Source organism: Doryrhamphus excisus, chromosome 11 (assembly GCF_030265055.1).
Source record: "Doryrhamphus excisus isolate RoL2022-K1 chromosome 11, RoL_Dexc_1.0, whole genome shotgun sequence".
Lineage (NCBI taxonomy): Eukaryota > Metazoa > Chordata > Actinopteri > Syngnathiformes > Syngnathidae > Doryrhamphus > Doryrhamphus excisus.
In genome coordinates, this window is record NC_080476.1 from 21,320,001 (window position 1) to 21,345,815 (window position 25,815).

At 46.7% G+C, this 25,815-nt stretch overlaps 4 protein-coding genes across 9 annotated transcripts in view; all 4 read right to left on the minus strand.

Annotated features, from left to right (window-relative positions):
- Window positions 1-8,792, minus strand: part of LOC131138814 (pterin-4-alpha-carbinolamine dehydratase 2-like) — a 9,590-nt gene extending 798 nt beyond the window's left edge. The window contains exons 1-2 of one of the 3 annotated variants that reach the window (XM_058088064.1): window positions 8,649-8,792; window positions 4,629-4,760 (exon numbers count right to left, since the gene is read on the minus strand). In XM_058088064.1, coding sequence (XP_057944047.1) covers window positions 4,629-4,712 — 84 coding nt within the window. In that variant the 5' untranslated portion in view covers window positions 4,713-4,760; window positions 8,649-8,792. Of the gene's footprint in view, window positions 1-4,628; window positions 4,761-5,996; window positions 6,732-8,648 lie in introns of those variants that run through there. The other 2 variants (XM_058088065.1, XM_058088063.1) reach the window with 2 other exon arrangements.
- txndc15 (thioredoxin domain containing 15) lies at window positions 6,980-10,471 on the minus strand. The gene is made up of 6 exons (XM_058088062.1): window positions 10,241-10,471; window positions 9,750-10,033; window positions 8,924-9,058; window positions 8,649-8,812; window positions 7,620-7,750; window positions 6,980-7,560 (listed from the first exon to the last, which is right to left on the minus strand). Exons 1-6 carry the CDS (start codon window positions 10,335-10,337, stop codon window positions 7,364-7,366), a joined length of 1,008 nt encoding a protein of 335 aa, XP_057944045.1. The 5' UTR covers window positions 10,338-10,471; the 3' UTR covers window positions 6,980-7,363.
- Window positions 10,472-10,587: 116 nt separating this feature from the next.
- LOC131138554 (UPF0461 protein C5orf24 homolog) lies at window positions 10,588-15,537 on the minus strand. Of its 2 annotated transcripts, none has more exons than XM_058087557.1 (2): window positions 15,078-15,537; window positions 10,588-13,152 (listed from the first exon to the last, which is right to left on the minus strand). In XM_058087557.1, exon 2 carries the CDS (start codon window positions 13,150-13,152, stop codon window positions 12,511-12,513), a length of 642 nt encoding a protein of 213 aa, XP_057943540.1. In that variant the 5' UTR covers window positions 15,078-15,537; the 3' UTR covers window positions 10,588-12,510. The 2 variants fall into 2 exon arrangements, with proteins under 2 accessions (XP_057943540.1, XP_057943539.1); XM_058087556.1 differs by having other exon boundaries at window positions 10,588-13,155.
- Window positions 15,538-15,668: 131 nt separating this feature from the next.
- ddx46 (DEAD (Asp-Glu-Ala-Asp) box polypeptide 46) lies at window positions 15,669-25,627 on the minus strand. 3 transcript variants are annotated; one of them, XM_058087555.1, is made up of 23 exons: window positions 25,472-25,627; window positions 25,082-25,231; window positions 24,860-24,982; window positions 24,687-24,774; window positions 23,720-23,891; window positions 23,400-23,635; window positions 23,216-23,326; window positions 22,490-22,655; window positions 22,298-22,418; window positions 22,052-22,227; window positions 21,868-21,989; window positions 21,724-21,802; window positions 20,379-20,461; window positions 20,126-20,290; window positions 19,145-19,307; window positions 18,884-19,077; window positions 18,677-18,814; window positions 18,462-18,611; window positions 18,179-18,406; window positions 17,892-18,110; window positions 17,676-17,820; window positions 17,528-17,601; window positions 15,669-15,980 (listed from the first exon to the last, which is right to left on the minus strand). In XM_058087555.1, the coding sequence occupies exons 1-23, from the start codon at window positions 25,486-25,488 to the stop codon at window positions 15,933-15,935; spliced, it is 3,168 nt and encodes a 1,055-aa protein (XP_057943538.1). In that variant the 5' UTR covers window positions 25,489-25,627; the 3' UTR covers window positions 15,669-15,932. The 3 variants fall into 3 exon arrangements, with proteins under 3 accessions (XP_057943538.1, XP_057943537.1, XP_057943536.1); XM_058087554.1 differs by having other exon boundaries at window positions 23,720-23,888; window positions 25,082-25,240; XM_058087553.1 differs by having other exon boundaries at window positions 25,082-25,240.
- Between the last annotated feature and the right edge of the window lie 188 nt (window positions 25,628-25,815).

Here is a 25,815-nt window from a genome sequence, read left to right on the forward strand (position 1 = left end):
TACTTAAATGTAGAAAGTGTAGTAAAAAGTATTTGTACTTTGTACTCAAGTCAAATGTACTTAAATGTAGAAAGTGTAGTAAAAAGTATTTGTACTTTGTACTCAAGTCAAATGTACTTAAATGTAGAAAGTGTAGTAAAAAGTATTTGTACTTTGTACTCAAGTCAAATGTACTTAAATGTAGAAAGTGTAGTAAATGACCTAACCCCCCCCCCCCATCTACGCCACGGCACGTGTGCAGACGTCCACGTGTGCGGACGTGGCCTGGTGTTTGGACTTGGCATGTGGCCGCTCCCCAATCAGGCGCGGGCCGAGGCAGCCATTACGCCGGGCGTAATTATCATGCGGCGAAATCCCTCGTCACGCTCGGGTCATTTGGGAGCAATTTCCCTCTGCAATCTCAATTAGGGCCAAAACGCTTCCTCCTTAATTCAATCACTGACCGCCATTGTTTACACCTGACACGGCTGGCAGGGGAAATTGCATTCAGCCTTTTCTTCTTCTTCTTCTTACTCCTCCACGGCAATTTTGGGAGACGTCCCGCTCAGAGGAGTCGTAACACGACCTGCGGCCCGACCCCATTGCTTAGCGAGCACGCCGCCTCCCCATCAATTCCCCTAATTGGCATATTCCTGAAACTTGACCTCGCTGCCACCAATTTGCCTTCCCGGCCGTCTGCTTTGTCTCAGCGCCGCCCGTCCGCTCGTCCTGGCAGCTGCTGTCCTCGCTCCACGCCACGGCCGCCACGGCCGCCACGGCCGCCACGGCCGCCCCTGCCGCTTTCCTGCCGCTTTCCTGCCGCTTTCCTGCCGCACCTCACCCCCTCACATGCCGCTTTCCGGCGTGTGTATACAGTATATACCATCCATACATTTTCTATGCAGCTTATCCTCACTAGGGTGGGGGCATGCTGGAGCCTATCCCAGCTGTCTTGGGGGAGAGGCGAGGGCCACCCTGGACTGGTGGCCAGCCAATCCCAGGGCACATATAGACAAACAACCATTCACACTCACATTCATACCTATGGACAATTTGGGGGGGGGGCAATGAAGCTAACATGTTTTTGGAATGGGGGAAGGAAGGGGAGTATATGTATATGTATATAGTATATATATATACATATACGTATATATATATATATTTACAAAGAAAGCTGGGATAGGCTCCAGCACACCCGTGACCCTAGTGAGGATAAGCGGTATAGAATATGTGTATATACGTATAGACGTATACACATACACATACACATGTGTATATATACATATATTATCTATATACATACGTATATACACATATATATATATATATATATATATATACACACACAGACATACACAGACACACACCTGTGACCCGTCAAAGTATAGCTAAAGTATTGTTACTTTAGAAAAACTATTTTTGTTGTTCTTGTGTCCTCTCCTGCCAAAGACTTTCCTCTGGCTTCTGATTGGCTAAGATGCTTTAGTGTTTGGTTAGGCTGCCACCTTGTGGCATGCAGTAGGGATGCAAATATTACCCACTAGGCAGTACTGCTCTCTGGACTTTGGAGCAAACACCCGGGGTTCGAATCTCCACATGTAAGCATCATCGGTATTCGTCAGGAAGGCCATCCGGAATATAAAACGATCAAGACTAAATCACAATGCGGATCTAAAAGACCCGCTCATGACTCGGTCTTCAGGAACAAGTCCAAGGAAAAAGAAGGTTGTACTGCTTCCTGTATTTATCATACATATCCATTGTATACGTATGATAGAAGTACAGGGTGTAGATACCGTATGGATGGTGTATACGTATGATAGAAGTACAGGGTGTAGATACCGTATGGATGGTGTATATGTATGATAGAAGTACAGGGTGTAGATACCGTATGGATGGTGTATACGTATGATAGAAGTACAGGGTGTAGATACCGTATGGATGGTGTATACGTATGATAGAAGTACAGGGTGTAGATACCGTATGGATGGTGTATATGTATGATAGAAGTACAGGGTGTAGATACCGTATGGATGGTGTATACGTATGATAGAAGTACAGGGTGTAGATACCGTATGGATGGTGTATACGTATGATAGAAGTACAGGGTGTAGATACCGTATGGATGGTGTATACGTATGATAGAAGTACAGGGTGTAGATACCGTATGGATGGTGTATACGTATGATAGAAGTACAGGGTGTAGATACCGTATGGATGGTGTATACGTATGATAGAAGTACAGGGTGTAGATACCGTATGGATGGTGTATACGTATGATAGAAGTAGAGGGTGTATGGATGGTAATAAAGTGTGTACTTGGTGTACCTAATGGAAGTGAAAGATGAGAAGGGGGGGGGGTGACTCCCCAAGTACAAACAATTTGGGAGGGGGTCTGAAGGCAAGTGTCCTGCTTTGGAGCTTCTCAGGCGGGCGGCGCCCCCTGGGGGAGGTAACGGGAGTGGCCGGACCCAATGGGCAGCCGAGTGGCGGCACTCGGGGACGAGCTCCAGCCCCTGTTTGGACCCCCGTGTCAACAGGGGTCAAGGATTGGGGTGCTTTGTTCACCCGGCCTGCAGCGAGCGCTGCGGGTCACGTGTTCGGTGTTGCCCCGCCCAGCCAGGCCCCGCCCAATCGGCCAGAGAGCTGTCAAAGTGGGATTATTTGACGTGACATGACGCAGACCCCCGCCTCCAATAATCAGAACCACCCGGCGGCGAGGGGGCATTTGCAGCTATTACGTCGTGATTGTCACACAAGCCGGGATGAGACGCTCCCGCCGCCGCCTGGAACACATGTCTGTTATTTACGGATCGCCTTTCCGCCGCCGCCACGCCGCCCGGAGGGGGCTTAGGAACCCCCGCTCCGCCTGCCAGGAATAAATGCATGCAGACGCACGTGCACGCACCCACAGCCTGGTGACGCACCTCATCACTTGGCTCCGCCCCGACTGGAAGAAGTTAAAGGGCAGCCATGATGATGATGATGATACTTACACAAACAACTACACTAAACATCAACAAGTACACACTTGTACTAACACATAAACACTAAAAACACAACTACACTAGCACCTTTCATATACACTTACACGAGCTACACCATTCAACTATTCAACTATTCAACTATTCAAGGGGCAATACAGTGTCACTCAAGGGGCGATACGGTGTCAATCAAGGGCGATACGGTGTCAATCAAGGGCCTAAAGGTGTCTAAAGGTGATACGGTGTCTAAAGGTGATACGGTGTCTACAGATGATACGATGTTATTAAAGGTGATGTGTGTCATTAAAGGTGATGTGTGTCATTAAAGGTGATGTGTGTCATTAAAGGTGATGTGTGTCATTAAAGGTGATGTGTGTCATTAAAGGCGATGTGTGTCATTAAAGGCGATGCGTGTTATTAAAGGCGATGCGTGTTGAGGTGATGAAGGATCCAACAATGGATCTCAGGATGCCATCTCAGGATATTTGTGCGCTCCAAATAGGATCAATGAAAAAAGTGTTCATCGTTCATAACACCCACCTGCCCACACCATAACCCCCCCCACCCCCACCATGGATCCCTCAGAAGGAGATTCTGAAGTTGGGACAGACTGGGACAATCCGGATCAGATGCCAGGAGGAGGCAGCGAGGGTGCTGAAGCTCCACATGAAAGTCTGAAGCAATCCGATCGTTTGCGGAGGAAAGCATAGCGCTGGAACCGGCGACCGGCGAGACGACCACCTGGCTCATCTCAGCCTAATGCCATCTGACGTGTGGCGGTAAGAGGAGGCCTCAGCGCCGCCGGCAGTCTGCGGGGGAGGTCAGCGCTTCAAAGGCGGGGAAGTGTAAAAAGACCACTGTTGGAGGGGCTAAAACAAGCACAGGGATTAGAGGAAGTCCGCTAAGTGGCCTTGAGAAAAAACAAGAATCCATCAGGATCGGCTGACCTCAACTTCTGCTGTTAGCATTTGACACCAGAAGATAAGACGAGGGTCACGACCTGTCCACACCCCAACCTTCCTGGGCCGACACACGGTGTAGGATCACTAACTAGTCACGTCCATCACTCCATAAAAGGATGTCATACGTACGGCATGCCTACGGAAGGACTGTACCATGCATGGCCGGGGAGGACGCATTTGTGTCGGATACTCTATGCTGCCATGCAGGGCTGTTCTAGGCCCCCCCATTGCCATACACACACACCAGTTTTGCCCCCCCCCCTCCCCCCAATTGCCTGGACAATCTACCTGGACAATCTACCCCCCCCCCAGCACCAATGTATACAATGTACTTTTAAACCTGCAACACACGCACACAGAAAATAATTAGCACCCCAGTTTTCTTCCCACGGGCTTTGCTGCTGTCTTCGTTAGCTTGGTTTTAGACTCCATTAGCTCCAGGCTGTGCCCCCCATGTTTCATGGGACTGGATGTTACATCATCCAGTCCCATGCTGGGGAGGACTACCGTCACCTCTCAAAGGTACAGAGATAAAAACTTCTATCTGCTGTCAAGTACGAGTTAAGAATGGCAATTAAGCCCTAATGTGTGTGTGTGTGTGTGCGTGTGTGTGTGTGTGTGTGCATATGTGTGTGTGTGTGTGCATGTGTGTGTGTGTGTGTGTGCGTGTGTGCGTCGGCTGCTGTCAAGGTGACAAACACACCTGGTTAAAGGTTTTAAAGTGAAACTCTTTAAAGATGGCATCACGCTCCTCCACCTCCATCCAGCCAGCGGCTCTCAACTCCATCACCTGCTGGTCTCGGTCAGCCGGGGACAGCCAATGAGAATCTGATGACTGGGCGCACGCACACACGCACACACACACACACACACACACACACACACACACACACACCTTCAAATGTCAATAATCACAATTTCTTCCCTTTGTATTTTGAATTCATTCATGGAGCCACCCACGGCCTTACAAAGCGGTTGATGGGGGGGCCGAGAAGGGCAAAGCACAAACCAAATTATAGTTAGACCACCTGGACCACCCGGAAGGGGGTCGTACCCCTGTTTTACCCTCATTCAAATATTTCACATACTGCTGTAGTACATCTGTTCCTTGCGTCTGATAATCATGTGACACCTTTTACGGCAAAACACAAAAAGCGTGCTCTACATGGAAGCTTGGACTTCTTCACTTTGAAATGATTGCCCTCATTTTTATTTATTTTTGTATAAGATTAAAATGACTACAGCAGTACTACGGCAGAATATGAAATATTTGAATGAGGGTATAAGGGGTACGACCACCTTCCCGGTATAAACCCCCCTTCCGGGTGGCCCAACTAATCTGTGTTTCTTTTTCTTTTGTATTTTGCTTTCTCTGCTACAAGGATAACCGGAACAGTGGCTGATCCACGTTATCACTTCCTAGAGCTGTGGGACTTGGTACATTCCCATTCTGGGTGGTGATGTCTTTGCTTTTTCCGATGCATGGGGTGCCATGGCAGGTCGAATCCACCAGATGGCAGTGTGGCGCCAAAGAGCAGAAATGGCAGACGAACTAATGGAGACAGTTCTGAATGGGTTTGAAGAAATCTATTAACATTATCGTTTACGTCCTACTGACAATGCCGAACGGTCTGGAAATGCTGCTCTGTGATGTGGAGTGGACATTATGTTCTTTAAGAACAACCGAGACCAGGAATGAACACACTTAGCAAACGAGTCCTTTACGAGCCAAGGGGACGTTCATAAAGCTGGATATTGAAGCAACTGAGCGATGCACAGTCCAAAGGTGTTTGCCGACTAAACAACGGGGCCAAAGAAACTGAAAATGTGCTCCAACTCGAGGTTAAAGTCTGTCATTTACAGGTGCCCGACTTTGTCCTTGTTTGACACCGTTTATCTATGGAGTTTGGCGGAAGTTGTGCCACAACGAGGTCGGCTTGTAGCCGGACGATTACTGATGGATGAACAGAAAGCAGCATGGAAGCTGCTACTTAAACTGCCGTGTGATGTATCGATACTGTATCGATTGTGTTTGTGTTCGCTTTCCATGGGCGACTATCACAACACTCACCATTCTCGAAGTCCCGGAGAAAAAAGGCTTGGAAACTCTCAGCCTGACAAGAATGTTGCTCAATCGCGGGCTAAATATTAACATTTTTTATTTTAATGTTCAAATATTAACCAGCTCGTGCTGAAAACGTCCAGTTGTGTCCTACTTCCACCAACTAGCGGTGTGTCGGTCATGAACGAATCGGCTCTTAGGGCCGGCTCGCGTCTCGGCAGCCCATTCGGTTTTTTCCTCGCCTTTTTTCTGTTAAAGGCGAATGTAATTGGTCAAGATGTGTGGCGGCGGGTATCCACGCTGAGGGGCGTGGATGGGGGCCAAACACGTTAGAGCCGATTAGTTCCGGAGGAATTTAGTCCCCTGCATGGGACAATAAGGTACACAAAGTCCAGTAGTTACTGGAGAACTCGTGAAGAACATAACGACTAAGGCACATGCATTTAGAGTAGTTACTGAGGAACTAGTGAGTGGTGGCTCGGGTTTGGTAGGTTGGTTCCTCGTTGTCTACCTATAACAAGATATTTGTAGCTGTTCACTGAGGTCTGATTCAAATCTATTTCCATTTGATATCATGTATTTGTTTCACATAAGTGTTTCACTCTCCACAATACACAATATTATGTTGATCATAAACTGAAACCAAATCGAATCTGAGAGGCCACTTCGGAGCCATAAGAACCCAGTCTTTTGAGGGAGCCGAGTCAAAAGAATCGGTTCCCTAAAAAGTGATGAAATCCCCATCACTACAGCCAAGCAACCCATCCTCAGTCAGGTGTGGATGCACCGTGAAATATCGATACTTTCAATACGGCTCCTCATGTGCTAAATTCGATATTGCTACTTTTGATACTTGGGTCAATGGAAATGTTTGTCTGTCGAAACGATGACTGGTTGTAAAGGGAACCATGTGTGAATAATGCTTTCAGTAGTTCTCCATGAATGGCTTGTTTTATTATTTTTTCCATTTTGAAGAAATACCAAAATGACATATTCGGTATGATTTTGTCCTGTGTTGTTGTACATCATGTAAATCACCCCAACCTCAATATGCTTCAAGCCAGAAACATGTATTAGCATTCATTACAACCGATGTCATCAATAACTGAACGACCAGCCTGGGATTCTTTATGCTATGATAGGAAACTCAAGGACACCAGGTCCATCAGAACCTGATTTTTACCAAGTAAAGATCGGAAAACGATGTAGCTGTCCACTTCACTGCCTGACTCAAATGTACACTTTCTCATTGGACTGCCTGGCAGGGACATCACAGCATATCATGGCAATGCCCCGTCAGTGCGCGGACCTTTAACCCTCCTGGGAACATCCACATGGAAAACGTCCTAGTGGAGCTTCCATGACATCTCTCGTCTTCAGTCCTGATGCTCGTGTTCCTGGCCCGGGATCAGCCATCGGATGCTGTCAGTCCTCAGGATGCCGTAGACGGTGAAGGCCGCGATGAAGAGCACCGAGAACACCAGCAACCAGTCCACGCTCTTCACCGGCACGCCGGGCAGCGGGCCCAGGTGGTCGCCGTCCGTCACAATCCCCTCTGGCCCCGCCTCCAAGCCTGACGGACACAACCTTGTTGGCGGTGAGGTCTTCGGACTGTGTCATGGTTCCACCTACCCGTCTGGTTGCTGATGAAGGAGGTGAGCATCTCCAGCGTTCTCTCCGTGTGGTTGAATCGAGCCATGGGTTTGGCTCCTTGGAAGAGAAGAATGTTGGGGACCGCCACCGTCCCGAATCTGGTGGACAGGCTGCCACCACAAACAATACCGTATCATTGTTTTTGTTATCCAAATCTAGGGCCTCTCTTCACATTTCTTAGCTAATGCACAACATCTTCTCCCTTATAGCACCACCCCCTCTTCTTTTTCCTTACCTTACCTCAAATAAATCACCAAATGAACACAGGAGTGTTCTACATGATCACAGTATTCATTACACCAGGACTTGTGTTTCACAGACAATGCATGGGCTAAAATCATGTCAAATCAAAGTTCCATCAACTGTTCCATCAAATGTAAATGCTCAAGTCAACACTTGATACACTTCAAATGAAACTTGTGATGATGAAGGGAGGAAACAATGCAAAGCTCCATGACCCTGTGACGAAGTGATTGTTAAAACTCACTTAAGCAAGATGACTTGAGATCTAGCAGCATGACCAAAATGACTCATCTGAGAGATTACAAAACAACAAGGGTTAGGGTCCAGGTCAGTGTTCATGACTCCACCGTAAGCCAAAAGCAGTTCCTAGACCAAAAGCACCGCAAGCAAGATTCAGGCTGGTAAAACATCTTGATGATCCCCAAGACCTTTGGGAAAATACTCTGGTGGAACTTTTTGGAAGGTGTGTGTCCCATTTGAGAAAAAGAAGAGTCAAAGACGGTGGTGGTAGTGTGATGGTCTGCTGTGATCAATGGAAGCATGAATTGTGGCTGGATTGCACTTGTTGCTGCTAAGGGTGGCCCAAGCCCTTCTTAGCTTTAGGCCAATCACTTGTCTTAGCATGTTGCTTCATAAAATATCCACGTGGCCTGATCTAGTGCGATCTAGTGTGTAACACAGTTTGGCCTTGGAGGAAATGAATGGTTTGCTGGATAAATGACAATGGGAATTGACTTGCTACCTTGAAGGCTTTAAGGTGCTCACCTGCTGTGCTGTGAGGCATCTAGGGCCAGGAAGTGCATGGTGGGAAACACCCGAGGCAGAGCGTTGAAGTGAGGCGCCAGTCTGGCTGAGAACTGGCACCAGGTGGTGAAGAAGAGCACGATGGAGCACTCGGTTCCATTGGCGTTGAGGAACTCCATCAGGTCCTGCCAGTGTCAACAAGTTGGCGCCTCATTATTAGTAGTACTTTGAGTGGCTCTTATGCTAGCATTCAATGTGCTTGCTTTGTGCTCATGCTGTGACATTTGATCACGCACCTGTGAGGCGTTGAGAACCTGCACGGTGAAGGTGTCTGTGCCTGTGATGTTCCTCCTATCACAGGTGACCTTGTAAGTCTTGGTGGCCTCAGTGTTCTTGTCTTCTGCAGCAGCGTGCACCATGTCCAGTGTCACCTAACAACAAGCATCCACCTTCACACCATGTGGACACTAGAGCCGCAACCATTATTCGCATAATTCCAATACCTCGATTACAAAAAGTAGTCGAGGGGGGGGTTTCCGCGTTTCAAATAATCGCTTACGTCACCAACGTGCCTACGTCACGCACGCGAGGACAAAGAAGGAAGTGGGTGTTTGAACACATGGGAGGATTGAAGCGGCTAGAAAAAGTGGCAAGAAAACGAAGGACAAGGAAAATTAAACATAAACAAACAGACAGAAAATGTGGCTAAACAGCAGTTGAAAACACCACTGTGACGTCTTAACGTTTTACGTTCTACAGCTTTAACGCCGTGCTTCGCGGTCGCTGTCGCCGCTTGCCACTGTGCTCAAACAATGAAATTTCGGCAAAGTTTTCTTGAAATAATTGTCTGTGTTTGTTGTATCTTTAATGGTTGCTAAGCCGTGAACTCAACTAATGAACGACCTTTTAACAACGAGACTGGGGGAACTCTCAACCTCCATCAAATACTGTCTTGTTTCCTTTTTTCCAAAAAAACACCTCATACTCAACAGCGCAAGTGAAAGCTGTGGTTTTGAGTTAGTTCAATCCATTTTTACTGCTTACTGTTATTTGTTCTATTTTGTTCCACATCCACCTTTTCCTCAACAGCCCAAGTGGACACATTGAAAAAGATCTTCTTGCCTGCTGTGATGCTTCAGCATTCTCCTCCTCCTGGGTGACCCCCACACACTCCCCGTCCTCACAAGGTGGCGAGAAGCCAGACTGGAAGTCTTTCATATTTTTAGGGAAGAGCGACTTTATGTCAGACGGGTTGATGGAGGCCTCGGTGCCCATCACTGCGTCAGCGATCTCTGCGGTCTTGAACTGCCTCTTGGCTGCTTTAGGGTCTGAAGACTCCACAAACCCGGAGCTGCCCTCCAAGGCCGACTCTGTTGCTTCTTCTGCCAGCACCAGCTCGTCATGCTCTGTCAAGTAGATTAGTTACACTCATTTCAAATAATGCAGTTTAATATATTTTCATGAATGTGCTTCTTGTTATTATATCCATATGTAGATTACATGCCAGTAAGACGGCTAAAACTAAACGAATAGCCAGTATCTTACCACTATAATTCAGTGTATCCCCTTTTACTGTAATGTTTTGCTAGCATAGCAGCTAACCGGTGTCTTACCGTTCGATGCCAAAGACAAAAAGCTCACGGCGCCTGGCTGACACAGGATGAACATTACAACAAAAAACGTACTATGATTCTTCAACATAGCCGACATGTTTTCTTCTTAAATTGTGACCAACTGCAAACGCCGTTAAGACGCGTTTGAGCGTCGAGATTACAGTTCGGCTACATCGGCTAAAGCGGAAGCAAACATCCCTTGCTCCAGGCGGACGGATTACAGTGTGGCACACAGTCGCCATTAGTTTCCGTTTGTTGATCTAGTTGTCAAGGGAGCAACTGTTTATTAACATTAAATATGAATAAAATATATACATCAATGAATATGATTTTATGTACGTCACAGGGTTGTTTAATCAAAGTTTATTATTGTCCTCTAATGATTTGATAATGACATCTATTTACAGTCAAGACAACACTTCAATCAAAATCTTAAAAGCATCAGCACAAGTTACGTTTACATTTATTACACAACTTTAGAACATTCAACAACAATCATGCAGGAATAAAATGAATCGCCTTCGAGTCTTGATAAGTCAGCATCCACTGAGGCGTCAACTTCGTCTTTTACAACAAAGAAAACTCTTGAGCTTATGATGGCAATAACAAATATCCAAAAAGTATTTTTTGACGTATTTCAGAATGTCCTCAATGACAAGGAAACTATTTCGGTCAGAACCGATTAAAAATACCTGCTGGACTTTCCAGTAAAGAAAAATAATTGAAGGCTACATCATCATTTAGAGCACATAACAGCACAATTGTGTGGTTCCAATTCTGCTTTTGATGCGTCGATGAAATTTGGAGGTTGATGACATGACAAGGTGTGAAGTACACCACAACTCTGCAATGACTCGGCTTGCCGGATGATGTCCACCTGTCGCTTCTCCGACGCTTGCTAACCACGGAAAGGGTCGTCATCTCTTTGGAAATATCAACATTGGCTACATCTGTGTTCCACGAATGCCAAAAAGAAGCCGGGGGTGCATTGAGGCGCCATCACTACAACTTAATGCGATCCTCGCAAAATGGCAAAATGGACATTTCACACGACTCTCGCCTTCGCTCCACAATCATACTACCTTTCATAGCACGGTGCTTCTTTGTTTTATGACACTAAACCTCCCGCGGTGGTGTTCCAAAATGAGATAATATTCTTTGGTAAAGGCGAGTGTCAACCGTCAGACAACACGACACATAAAGTGAGTACTTACATCTAACCATACACCAATAATCATGAAAATGACTAGTATTAATGTTACTACTGTACAACGACTGACACTTTAGTGCAACAAATTGAGCTGTTTAGATGTTGCTCTAATTATGGTCATGGAAGAATCGTTCAAAACTCGCGATTTAGTGAATTGGGACTCACGGGTGCTAATGTACACGAACTCGATGACTTACTCAACCCTGCTACTAGTCAGGGAACACGGCACATGCCGGCCAAGTCGGGGGACGGGCTGAAACTGTGTAGGACCGAGGTAAACAGAGTACCCGGTTCATTTCAAGAACTCGAGTCATGACGATGAATCAGGTTTCCCCTCACTAGCTTGAGTGCTTTTAAACACACGTAGTTTGCGTAGAATGAACACGACTAGCAAACAGATTGGCTGAGTTTCCAACAAATATGATTATCATAAAAGTACTATTTATGTCATTGCATCGACTCAGCTGAAAAGAACACAAAAATAAATTAAAAACTAGTTTCCATGAAAACAAGTTTTTCTCCACCGTGGAGAAACAGCGCCCTCTGTCGGCACACTGAAACTCAACGGCAAATCACAAAGCTCAATGGGGCTTTCATAATACGTAGGAAGGACTTGTCAAAAAACAGAGCAGTTTTCTCGTGAAAGCAGATTTGTATCTGGAACGGTGACTGTGGGTGCGATACGTCGTGCCCATGGCAACAAAGGGACGCCACTAGCCCTTTAGCAGGTGAGTGCGGGGTCACAGACGTCCTTCTTGTTTACAGAGTGGGTGACACTTGCATGCATTAATATTTAGACACAAAGTGGACGCGTGGAAAAAGTGCTACATGTAGCCACACTTGTGAACACCAAATCCCTGATAGTCTCACTTTCACATCATGCGACACTAAAAAAAACCTTGTCCACCACCACAGCTGTGAGTGAGCACATCTGATTGGTGTTGCGTTCAAAGGATCCATTGACGTGGGAATCCTTGGTGTTGTGCATCAGGAATGTGCCACACCCTGGCAATGACAGCGATGATAGAAGGCTGATAAAAACAGTGAGGAGGAATCCACCTCACTCTGGAGGACTCTTGTCCTTGCACGAGGGTTCACACAGGATGTCCTTGTGAGGGAGGGGGTACGGGAAGGCGGCCCCGCTACAACCGCCGCTGTACGTCAGTTTGTTGAGGCGGGAGAGGCCCTTGATGCTGCCGGGGGGTCGCCCGGGGCTCACCTTGTAGCCCGCGGCCCTGGTGGTGCCCAGTGGCCGGCCCGGGCTCGTCTTGAAACCGGCGGCTCTGGTGGTGCCGAGGGGGCGCCCGGTGCTGGTCCTGTAACCCGCCAGCTTAGTGGTGCCCAGCGGGCGCCCCCTCCGTCCTGTCTTCCCGGCGCCTTTGCTCTTCTTTTTGCCCTCGTCTCCTCCCACTGCTGCCGCCACCTCTGGATCGCCGCTTTTGACACCCGGGAGCTTCAAGGGTAGCTGTGGGTCACCCCCGAGAACTTCCTGTCTCGGGCACACCATGGTCTTGTGGCTGGGAGCAGGTAGCGCCATGGGGGCCAGTGTCATCTGGAGTGACGGAGGAGGAGGGGGGGGGTAAAACTTGTTGGGCTGTGTGGTGCAAAGGTCAAAGTGAGTGGCCGGGTGATGGTTGTCCTCCGCCAGGCACGACGGCCGTGCGTTCATGCAGAAGTCGCCGCTTGTCACCTGGCGCATCATCTTCTGTGTAAGACACACACATGTTATTTACTGCATAGACGGGTATGATCAATCAGTTGTGATTTTAGGGCTGTCCGAGTTAACACCGCTTGCCTTTAATGGCACAATTGTTTTGTGACACACGATGAACGTGTGCACGCCCTGTTTGACCCTCAGCCCACACCGTAGTTTGAGTAAAGGCAGCTGTGGATGTGGAGCCAAAAGCGGGAAAAATATTGATGAGAAATGGAGAAAGAAAAGGCTATTTGGATTGGTAAGTTTGGCTTCAAAGCCATGGCAGGTGGCCCTCTCCACAAGACTAAAGTTATTTGGATCTGTCGCCGGAAATGGACTTGTCACCAAGTACGTCGTCTGCCAAGACTGCAGTGAATGTATTTGTTATTGTCATTTCAACAGTGGTCCCTTGGCATGGCGTCCCAACTAACCAGTGTTTATCAAATGAGAGTCTACTCTTGGCTGATTTTTTTGCTTTGAAGTGTGAGCTGAAATTTGAGTCGGGTGCCACTAGTTACTAGCGGGCATAGCCGAGGACAGCTATTTGGGGGCTTGTGTCCATGTGACCTTGGCTGAAGACCAGCACGGATGTAAATAGCATTAGCATTAGGAAGGATCTACAACATTATAACCATCTCATGGATCTTACTTATGATGTATTGTGTAAAAGTAAGACAGGACCAACATGTCACGAAATGAATCCGGAGCCACGATCCACCAGCACGAGCCTGGAGAACAAATATCCACATTAGCCCTCCATAAGCTCATCACATCTCACCTTGATGCTTTCCCACATAGTATCAGCATGTTTATTTTATAATGTAATCATCAACAAATTGAGCCGTTGACTCGAGTCAAATGAATGGCTGTTTTTAAACAAGTTGGTTTTTTTTAATCCTCTGTGAATCTCGATGCATATTGAATCATTTACCACCAAAGAGATTCATATCCTTACTTATTATTAATAAAAACGTCTTTCAATCGGCAATCAATTATTTTAATCGACTGACAGCCCTAATTGATTTACAACAATTGATTACTTATCCTATGGCAAAGTAATGTAGCTATGACGGAAGACCGGCAGAGGTCGCTCTTGACTCATGCCCAACTAGCTTACTGCAGTAGAAACAGAGATTGCAGTTTTTAAAAAATCACTTTTGTTTTTGTACATTTTTAAACATGCACCCGTCCTCAGAGTGCGGGCAGGGCTGGAGCCTATCCCAGCCGACTCTAAGTAAGGCTGACACTGCATAGACGTCCCGGTGCATGCAAGATTCCAAATCATAAACACTAGTGCATGCATGGTTCCAAATCATAAACACTAGTGCATGCATGGTTCCAAATCATAAACACTAGTGCACCATGTGGCCTCCGGGTGCATGTCTGATTCCAAATCATAAACACACTTACACTGCATACTGCTAAAATAATGTGAATGGGGTCAGAATGCCAATAACAATAATAAGAGGCACTCTTTCAGAAATAAGATTAGCAACCAAAAAATAATGTTTGTCTTTATAAGGGCAACTTTGTTTTCAAAATGTTCGAAAAAAGCGTTTCAAAACTTTTGTAAATCAACCACCAACATGATTTTCTGGGATTTTAATATTTCAACATTATTTTCCATGACTTTCATAGCGAACAAAAACAATCATTAGATAAGGAAGAGAGGAGGTGTGTACTACACGGTAACGTAGTAGTGGCACACTCACTCGCTGGCATCTTTTCAAACATATCATTCATTAACAATAACGATACTCATTTCTTAGTAGCAGCCGGTGGAAGCCGTGGTTCTTATTTGGTGGACTTTTTGGTGCCCCACAAAGGCAACATTTGCTGTTAGCATGCAGGCTAACTCGGTCATGCCAATAGCCAACAAAGCGGACACCGTTTGTCCTGTTAACATCGTCCGTATGAATAAAAGTAGTTACCTCTCCTAATTGTCGGCTGGCGTCGGCACAGAAAGAGTTAAGGAGCAAAAATCATCTTTCATCGCCTCAGAGCGCGAAATGGTCCATTTTCACAAAGAAACCCTTTCATTCTGGCTAGCGGGCCGTCACCGCGTCGGACAGCCGACAAGCGAGCGTCAAGAAGATGCTAAACATTGGCCACAAATTGTGTTTTTTATTTTCTTTTTTTATCTCCGAGCCGCGAGGGTTTGGTTGAGAAAAGCCGCCATTTTCCATTAAAAATTCATAAGTGGCGAGAGCAGTTTGAGCATGCGCAGAGCGTCGATTATGAGGTATTTTCCTGCTTGCCTTTCCTTTGAAAAGATGTTTGCCGTCTTTATTCTACATGTTTTTTTTACCCCGATAAAACACAAAGACCTACATTCTCACAGTTTGGTTGCTGTATTCATTGATATTTGACTCGGTCAAGTATTGGTGCGAGGCAAATGGCACCACCCACTTCTAATGAATAATATACCAAGTACAGACTATTCAATAATGTAAAATGCAGTCAGCTAGATGGTGCAGCCACATCAATTCACACAAACGCCCATTTCCTCACCTCCATAATGATTTATTGACCGGTAAAAGTAAAAACATCTTTTCTGCTGATGAAAAACGACATATTAAACCACAGACGGCTCAATGCTTCATTCCTAGGACTTACTTTTACAGCTTGGAGGTAAAGCAAGCATCACCGGAAAGTCGAAGACACAGCAAAGAAAAGGAGGACTACATAGAAAAAGCTGCAAAATGTAGGTGGGGATTTTTGTATGTAAAAAATGACTAAAATGTTCATGACACAAAGGACTCCTTTGCGTGCTTTGACTTTGTCCTTTACAAGACTTTGTATCGTCCTTTGCTTGTTGGCTGGTAGGAGTTTTGCTGCAACGAGAGGTTAGAAAGGTGATCAGTGAAAGCTTAAAAGATATTATGAAGACATAACAGTGGAACCTCGGTTAGCGTATGCCCCAATTAGCATAAACAGGTGTGCGTTCGAAAACAGAACATCCCTGTTAGCATCCTTAGCTACGTCACCCGTCACTGAGGTCTGACTGACTCTCAAAATCACAAAACACATTTTTATGGTTGTACAATTATACCTTTACGTGCATCAAACAATGGAAAATGGACAGCATGATGAATGAAAGGGATAAACAACATACACTGAAGATGCGACTCTTCCCAAAGACACAGTGTGGCAGCGAGATCCAAAAAGCTCCAGCAAGGGTTTCTATCCATGCTGTGAGCATGTAGTGACTGGTACATTCATGCTAACATGTCATACTTGTAGCATTTAGGGATCGTCCTTCCTGGGTGCAATGATTTCCCATAGCAACATAGAAAGGAACGCCAGGAACGCCAGGAACGCCACACCTAGCCTCCAAAACTAAAAGCGGCTGGACAACAAGCTGGACTGGTCATGCAACACGGGGAAACTGTACAAGAAAGCTCAGAGCAGGATGTACTTCCTGAAGAGACATAGCTTTCAACATCTGCAGGAAGCGCCTGTGGATGTTCTACCAGTCTGTGGATGCTGTGATGAAACTATGCTGTGGTGTTCTGGGGAGGGAGCACAACGAAAGCAGACCTCTCTAGGCTGGGGAAGCTGATCGAGCGGGCCAGCTCCGTGGTGGGCATGAAGCTGGACCTTCTGGCAACAGTGGCAGAGAGGAGGACCCTGAACAAGCTGCGGGTCATTCTGGACAATGCCAGCCACCCCCTGCACACTGTCACCAGCAGCCAGAGAAGCCTGTTCAGTGAGATGCTGCTGCTCCCCAAGTGCGGGGCCGACAGACTGAAGAACTCCTTTGTCCCCCCGGCATGCATGTTGTCCTTTTCATTCATCATTTATATGCATGTTATCCCTTTCATTGATCATTTCTATACATTTATATGCATGTTATCCCTTTCATTGATCATTTGTATACATTTATATGCATGTTATCCCTTTCATTGATCATTTCTATACATTTATATGCATGTTATCCCTTTCATTGATCATTTGTATACATTTATATGCATGTTATCCCTTTCATTGATCATTTGTATACATTTATATGCATGTTATCCCTTTCATTGATCATTTCTATACATTTATATGCATGTTATCCCTTTCATTGATCATTTCTATACATTTATATGCATGTTATCCCTTTCATTGATCATTTCTATACATTTATATGCATGTTATCCCTTTCATTGATCATTTGTATACATTTATATGCATGTTATCCCTTTCATTGATCATTTCTATACATTTATATGCATGTTATCCCTTTCATTGATCATTTGTATACATTTATATGCATGTTATCCCTTTCATTGATCATTTCTATGTACAGTATCTGTATGCATTTTGGTTAGGGTTGGATCACGTGGAAAGAATAAGGAAGGTTCTGCTGTATGTGTATTGTATGTTAGTCACTTACTAGTCTGATGAGCTCCTCTTTGATAAGACGTGTGATCTCCGTTTTGGCTTTCTGCACAGCCAGTTCATTAGCACCTACAAGTAATGGCCACAGTGAAACTAAAGTGGAATCATTCATAAAACAAACATGTAGGACACTTGGAGCGTACTTTCTATTGCCAGGTAGATCTTGCGCTCTCCCTCTTTAGGCTCCTTGCCTGGAGGGAAATAGGTTCCTCTGATGGTGATGGCGGCTTCAGAGTATTCGCCAATCCTTTGCAGCGCTTCCTTGGACGTCACCTTCCAGCGTGCCGTCTGTGGAAGAGCACTTTCATGCTTTCATGCTTTCCGGCAGACATTGAAGGAACATGTGACGCGTATCTGACCTGCGGGAAGTCGTTGATCTCCAGCTCCTCCTCATATCTCTTCACGGTCTCGGACTGTTCGGCCGCCTGCCGCTCCTCCTCCAGCTTCTCCACCGGGGTGTAGTTCAGCTTGGCATTGATCTTCTCTGCCAGCTGCTCGGCGATGGTTTTGGCTGACACAGAGGGGGACATGATGGTGCCGCCGCGTAGGATGGCGTTGGTGGCCTGTTGCATCACATCCTGGAGGTGCAGACAAACAAGTAATGTCTAGCCAACTGGAGGAAAGAGGCACGAGCAGCGCATTGTACCTGAGCTTCAGCTCCGAGGTTCTTCTGAGCGTTGATCTTGAGAGCCAGCCGCTTGGCCATCTCCAGTTTCTGGATGTTCCCGGCAGACGTGGGGCCCAGCCCTGGCAGACCACCTGAGGCTGCAGCTGATGCGCCCACAGAGCCTGCAGCACTTGCCGCCGCACCAGGAGCGGTCAGGTCCTTCACCCTCTTCTTGGAGTTGAACATGCTCTCAATCTGCTCCTCAATCTGGAGGCAGAGGGCGTATGAATGGCAAACATAGATGAATAAAGACTTGACTCACATCCAGAGCTCCATCCTCATCATCAGAGTCCTGCAGGCCGAGTGCTGCCTTCTGCAGCTTCTTCCTCTCGTTGGCCAGGGCGTGTTCCGTCTCATCAAACTTAAAGCCCTTTCCAGAGAAGCCGCTGCTGCTCTTGATGGTCTTCCCCTCCTGCCAGATCGACAGATGAAGAAATGCAAGGATGCAGCTTCACAAGTTTTTTTTTTTTTTTGTACCGCTCGCTGCTGGTCTTTGAAGGAGGCCCACAGCTGTTCCAGCTCAGCCGGGACAGGAGAGCCGGACAGCTCCAAAGCTTTGATGATGTCACCAGCGTAGCGGACCTGCTCCTCTGTGATGAATGTGTAGGCGTATCCCTGAAAGAGGCATCCCCGCCGTCAATGCAGCAATGATTCCAAAGCACAGCCAGTAGCAGGCTAGCACACCTTGTTGCCAGCTCTGCCTGTGCGTCCGGCCCTGTGGACGTAATCCTCATAGTGGTTGGGGCAGCTGTAGTTGACCACCAGGATGAGCTGCTTGACATCCAGGCCTCGGGCCGCCACGGAGGTGGCCACCATCAGCCGACATGCGCCGTTCTTGAAGTCGTTAATGATGCTGTCTCTGTCGTACTGGTCGATACCTGCGAAGACCACGAGCGCTTACTGGACACACTGACTGGATGGAAGTGTTCTCCTCTGGGGACCTACCTCCATGCAGGGACATGCAAGGGTATGAAGCCTTCATCAGGTCTTTGAGGAGACCGTCAGCATGCTCCTGTTTGTCCACAAAGATGATGACTGAGCCCTTCTCCTGATAGTGGCCCAAGATCTCCAGGAGCTTCAGGAACTTTTTGTCCTCCTCAATCACGAGCTACAGGAAGAAATATTAAACATGCCATTGACTACAGCCATATTTTACTTCATTTCCAGCATGCTTAGCAGCAACAATGGACACACTACCATTACAGGAAGAAACAAAGTGAACTAGCCATGAATTAGTCAGCAACATGAATAATGCATGAATCAATGCAAGAATATACAATAAACAACTTATTCAATAATGCATGAATCAATGCCGATGGAACATATAATGAATGAACAAATGTCACGTATTCAATAATAAATGAAGACAGAAAAAACATAAAATGAATGAATGAATAAACAGACTTATCAATAATGGATGAATCGATGCAGAAATAAATACTGACAAACATATACTGAACAGATAAAATAATGTATTCAATATCAAATGAATGAAATCCGAGCATAAACAAACATAATGCATGACTAAATAATGAGTACATGAATAAGACTGAATGCAGGAATAACAAATGACAGCGTCCATCCCATACTTTTACTCCACACATTCATTCATCAAAGCTAGGGGTGTATCTGTGTGGAAGCGTTGGATACAGGGGGCAGGGTCGGGTACACTGCCACCTCACCGTGGGTTTCCTCCCACATTCTAAAAACATTTGAAAGTGCACCAAACATGATCTCTTCCATTTGGGCACTTGTGTCATCTCCTGATTTTGCCGCCTTTGGGGCGAAGCATTCTGATTGTAAAGAAGGTATAAATACGTCTTTGGGTTAGTCCACAGCACAATGTGGTTTTTGCGCACACCATGGCAGACGAGAGAGTCCAAAGAGTGCAGAATGTGGCTTTCACAGAACCAAAGGAAGACTTACCACATGCTGTTCCACATCAGAGCAGACCACGCTGCGACCTCCCACCTGGATCTCAAGGGGCTTAGCCAGGATCCTACGAGCCAGAGCTTCCATGGCTCTGGGAAAGGTGGCGGAGAACATCACCGTCTGCCGGTCAGGACGAACATTGTCCACAATACGCATTACCTGCAGAAGGAGGCAGATCCATATGTACCTGTGAGAAGCTCCAAAAATCATGGAAATGCAAGCATGCTTGGAACGGTATGGTGCCCACCTGCGGCTCAAAGCCCATATCAAACATCCTGTCAGCTTCATCCAGCACCACGTACGTCGCTCTGCGCAGGTTGGTGACGCGACCTGGAGCATCAATGAAACTGTTAAGACGGATCACACACAATTTTCTTCAAAAGACATGAAGCTAATGTAGCAAAGACGCAAGACTACAGAATATTCATTCTTCCTGACTCTTGATTAACATTGTGGACTACTTTTAGGTGGCCTGATCATTTTTGCTTTGGTGATCTCTTGCGTACCATCTGACAGGCATGGGTGGGGACCTGTAAAAGTCAGAAAACAGCCTCAAGATACAAAACAAGAGAGGGATGGAGTCCCATCAAGCACTTTTCACCTAAAAGGGAAACATATTACAGATTACCTCGTATGTGTGGAAACAACACAAGCACCTTTAAGGTGCACATTTCTACATATGCATTTACAATACCGGACAGCCCTCACATTAAGTCACTTTGGCTTTCAGATGGCACCAGGTCCACAAACCTGCACCGGCCCTGGTCTCCAGTCTTGTAGGCCGTCAGATAACATCAGCATTACGCACACTACAGTAAACACAAATAGGTGCACTGGAGGCTTTAGTGTGCTCCTTCCTCCCATCAGATGTATTCCCTACATCACAGTACGCTGCAACCCTGGCCCGACTCCAACCTAAATAAATGTCTAAATAAATGATGTAACACCCCTACAGTCATCCTTACCCCATATTGGAAATAGAATCAGAGACAATAAGATGTATTTGAAATCAATAAGACTTCAATAAATGTCTTCTGGACATTTTACCTTCACAGAAGACATGACTGTTGCCAAAGTCATCGTGTGGCAGCAAGATCAACAAGGACACCATGAGGGGTGTTTGCTTTAAGGGCCACTATTTATCAGGCTCTACAGGAATCAAGTTAGGGTACATGAGGAGAAGTGTTTGCTTTAAGGGCCACTATTTATCAGGATAGACAGGAATCAAGTTAGGGTACATGAGGAGAAGTGTTTGCTTTAAGGGCCACTATTTATCAGGCTCTACAGGAATCAAGTTAGGGTACATGAGGAGAAGTGTTTGCTTTAAGGGCCACTATTTATCAGGCTCTACAGGAATCAAGTTAGGGTACATGAGGAGAAGTGTTTGCTTTAAGGGCCACTATTCATCAGGATAGACAGGAATCAAGTTAGGGTACATGAGGAGAAGTGTTTGCTTTAAGGGCCACTATTTATCAGGCTCTACAGGAATCAAGTTAGGGTACATGAGGAGAAGTGCACACATCAAACCTCCAGGCATGACAAGGTGCCTGTCTACATTGGAAAGAAGTCTTTATGTCCGAGCGAGCACTCACCACTATTGGCACCCAGCATGTCAATCATTCTTCCCGGTGTGCACACAATGATCTCGGCTCCTCGTTTCAGCTCGGCGATCTGGCGTCAAAGGAGGCAATGTTACTGTGGTTCCGTTTGCTTCGGGCATGTAGTCAAAGGTTTACCTGCTCACTGATACCCGTGCCTCCATAAACACACACCACTCTGAGGCCCAGCGACTTGGAGAACTTCTTGCACTCCTTGGTGATCTGCAGAGCCAGCTCTCTGGTGGGCGTCATGATGACGGCTGAAGTACAGGAAGTACATTTAGTAAAACAAGTCCAGGTCAGAAGATGATCCAGTGCTTACAGATGGGTCCTTCAGATTCCTCCAGGGGCCTCTGGTCCATGATGTGTCGAAACATTGGGAGGAGGAAGGCAATGGTTTTGCCGCTGCCCGTCTTGGCGATGCCAATGAGGTCTCTACCTGACATTATGGCGGGTATGGCTTGGGCCTGAATGGGGGTGGGCTTCTCGTAGTTGTGCCTGGGATGGAAGGAGTGGAGATTAGCGAATCAGCCGATGACCTAACCTCACCTTCCTTATTACCACTCACTTCTTCAGGGCATTGAGGATCTTCATGGACACACCACACTGCACCCAGGTCCTGATGGGTTTGGGACAGCCCTTCCCCTTCACCGTGATGCCCTCCAGCTCCGACCGGTACATGTTGACGTCTGGGATGGACGATACACGTTACAACTGAGAGGTTTTCTTTTCCTTTTTTCTTTTTATTTTATTTCCTGACCTTCTGTGGTCATCCTGGCCAGCTCGGGCACCTCAACATAGAAGTTTTTGCGGTAGGGCTCGTACTGGATCTTGCCATGGTCCACGGGCTCCAGGACTTTCCTCTGTTTGGTCTGGAAGCCTGTGAGAGCCGTCTGCAGGTCTACCTCCTCCTCCTCTGACGAGTACTGTCCCAGACATCAAGCGGGAGTTACATCCCTACATACGTGTTGCCACACACACACGTGCGCCGCAATTTTTGGGAAATGAGTTGGTGGTGGCCAGCACATAGAGGACATAAGGTATCAGAGGGGTTGCAACACAGAGGTCTGTTGTACTTAGGAAGCAAGTCATTCCTGACACCCATGTGTGTGCCGCTCTCCCTACGTGGACAATTGGTAGCTTTTACATGGTGTGGCGGGAGAAGCGGGAGACGCTGCCCGCCATGGCGGGGCACGGTGCATTCATGTCAGATACACTATGCTGTACGTTGGGAGCCACTGCCATAGCCAGGCCATGTACGCGATGTACAACACATGCACCCCCCACTTGCTCCTGCCACCTAGCTGCGTGCGCACACAAGATAATTAGCATCTCCCTTTTCTTCCCGTCTGCAGGTGTGAACATCCATGCAGGCCACGTGCATGTCTCTTGTGATTCTCCCCATTTTTACACGTATGTCGGGATGGAGCTCCCCGTTTGGATTATTCTTGAGCTTTTCAATGAAAAGATGGAGTGTCAAAAATACCTCCATTGCATCCTGGTCGTTCTCCATCAGCTCCCCCTTCTTCTTATGAGTGTGAGGCCCTTTTTTAGTTTTGACAACTGTCACAACTTTGGTGACCACCATTGCTCCCTTCTGTTATGACAAATTAAATACATCAACCATCCAGAAGACAAGCCAGCGTCCACAAACGTCGTCTTCTACCCACCTTGTCATTTCCCTTCACGCCTCCCATGTTGAACTTCTTCACCTCCTGCTTGACCTCCTCCATGTAGGCGTCCAGGGGGTCGATGTCATCCTCCTCGTCCCGCTTTTCCGCAGGGGTCTCCTTCTCACCCCCATCCATCTCATCCTCCTTCTCCTCCTTCTCCCCGACGTCCCCTTTGCTGTCCACATCTTCCTCGTCGTCCACTTCCATCGGGGCGGGCGTGTCTTCATCATCATCTGAAAGGAGGAGTCAGCCGTGGAATTGCTAAAGCTAAACTAACATGTCGTTGCCGTTTTCTTCATCTTTGAATTGTTGCTCACCATCGTCATCCTCCAGGCTCCACTTCTTGCCCTGCTTCATCTCCTCTAGCTCCTTCTTGATCTCACCGATGTTCTCAATGGCCTTCTTCCTTTGTTCCTCCCGCCACTTCTCCACCCGCTCCTTCCTCTTTCTCATCTCCTCCTCCAGCCTGTTCTGGTCAAAATCCTGCTGCTTGAACACACAAGCAACAAATCAACTCCATAGTCTTATTTATTGTCACACAGGAATCCCTCACCCCTTCACAGCGTCTTCCAAAATGTCTTCATTCAATACATCTTGTGCTGTTTGGTGGTTGAAGTCAGTCAGAACACAGGCATAGTGCGCTGTGGGCCTAACCAAAGCGAAACAAAGCCTTTTCTAGCACAAACATGGCTAAATGAAGTCAGATAAAGTCAAAGACCTTGCCATGATATGCAGTATTCTACAACGGTCACTAGGTGTCACTAATGTTACTGTAATGTTGGGTGAGACACAGAAGCAGCAGACTTGACGGCCAGAAGACCAGGCAATCTCACACAATCACTAACAAAAATCCCTCAGGAAAACACGGGTTACTGTTGCGGCCATTAGCCACAGCAAACTGAAACTCTGAACCCTGACATCACTTCCTGTCAGCATGCCCCTCTAACTCACTAATAAATGTTAAAAAGCATATTTACAAGGTGGTAAACAGGTTTTCTATGTCTTATTTTCTCTTGTTATGACTACCATATTAGGTCATAGGTGTGTGAAGGCAACTATAGGGTTGCTATTTCTTGTAAAGGCAGAAAGCGTACTCAGAAGGTGGTAAAAAGGTTTTCTATGCTCCAACTTTGGAAATATTCCATTTGTAAATAAGTAATCCTTCTTGCTGGAAACTGACTCCTCAGGGTTGGGTCTGGAACCAATGAACCACCAGGAACTGCAACATGTGTGTAATTGTAGCTCTTTCAGGGTACCTGTCTGGGTAGACTATTCACAACTTACATCCTCAACTTTCTCCTCTTCCTTCTCCTCTTTAACTTTCTTCTTGTCCGACAGGAGGTCAGGGTTGTCTTTCTCTTTGCTTTTTGGCCTGTCAGGAAGAGACCAGTCAAAATGGATGCAAATGCTTTGACACAAGAAACTGAAGAGTAGATATTATTGGGAGGAATGCTCACTTTTCATCCGTCTTTCTGCTCTTGCTGGGGCTGGCAGAGCGGGACCTCTTGGTTTGGCTCTTGCTGCCCGACTTCTTCCTATCGGGGCTTCTGGACCTCCTCCGCTCCCTGCTCCTGGAACGCCTGGAGGGAGAGGAGAAAAGGAGTATTCACTCAGGAATCATCAGACATCATCCAGTCAACACTGAAATAGTGTCAATTCATCACATAAGATGTCCTCGCCTGGCTCTCTTTCGGTCTCTGGAGCGGGACCTGCGTCGATCCCGGCTTCGTGATCGCTCCCTCCGGCTTCGGTCGTCTTTCTTGGAGCGTTTGTCCGGGGAGCGACTCTTTGAGCGGCTACCCGAACGCCCCCGGGACGATGACCGTTTCCTGTAGTGTCTCCACAAATGAAAACATAAGGACTTCACTGGTGAAGGATTTTCAAATGGTGACGACTCATATTGATCAGGGAAGTAATCTATGACGACGGCGTTGTGTTGTAGTAATACTTGAAGGGCTAAAGCTAACATGCTAACGTTAGCCTTCGAAGTAACTCCGTTTAGCAGCCACGTGACTATTTCAAGTCAAATGTCGCAGACATCATTAGATAGGCTAGCTATTTGTACGTACCTCGACTCTCGCCCCATTGTAATCACGTAAAGTAAAGTAGTCAAAGATTTCAAGTGAGTTCACAATGTTGACGTTGCTTTGCATGGACCGCAGCGCCTTTGACCTTTTTACGTCGCCAAAGTGCGACACTTTGTGTCGAAATGTGGCACCTGTCCCGGAGTGCGCCCCTTTTGGTGAGGAGGTCTTCGTGCGTCTTTTCATTGACTGAAACAGGTGTGGCCAGAAGGAAGATAGTTTGTAATGCTACGTATTTACTATATATACGTATATATACGTATATATACGTATGTGTGTGTGCTGTGATCAATGGAAGCATTAATTGTGCTGAAGGAGAATGTGGGGCC

What these genes read in the sequence shown, in the direction of transcription:
- LOC131138554 (XM_058087557.1), bottom strand. Translation starts at nt 13,152, where the DNA reads ATGATGCGCCAGGTGACAAGCGGCGACTTCTGCATGAACGCACGGCCG.
- ddx46 (XM_058087553.1), bottom strand. An exon ending in ATCCTCAATGCCCTGAAGAA is followed by an intron (nt 22,228 to 22,297) that starts GTGAGTGGTAAT and finishes CTTCCATCCCAG; the next exon opens with GCACAACTACGAGAAGCCCA. An exon ending in ATATGGGCTTTGAGCCGCAG is followed by an intron (nt 20,291 to 20,378) that starts GTGGGCACCATA and finishes CTCCTTCTGCAG; the next exon opens with GTAATGCGTATTGTGGACAA.
- txndc15 (XM_058088062.1), bottom strand. Translation starts at nt 10,337, where the DNA reads ATGTCGGCTATGTTGAAGAATCATAGTACGTTTTTTGTTGTAATGTTC. An exon ending in TTTGTCTTTGGCATCGAACG is followed by an intron (nt 10,034 to 10,240) that starts GTAAGACACCGG and finishes TCTACTTGACAG; the next exon opens with AGCATGACGAGCTGGTGCTG. An exon ending in AGGTTCTCAACGCCTCACAG is followed by an intron (nt 8,813 to 8,923) that starts GTGCGTGATCAA and finishes TGACACTGGCAG; the next exon opens with GACCTGATGGAGTTCCTCAA.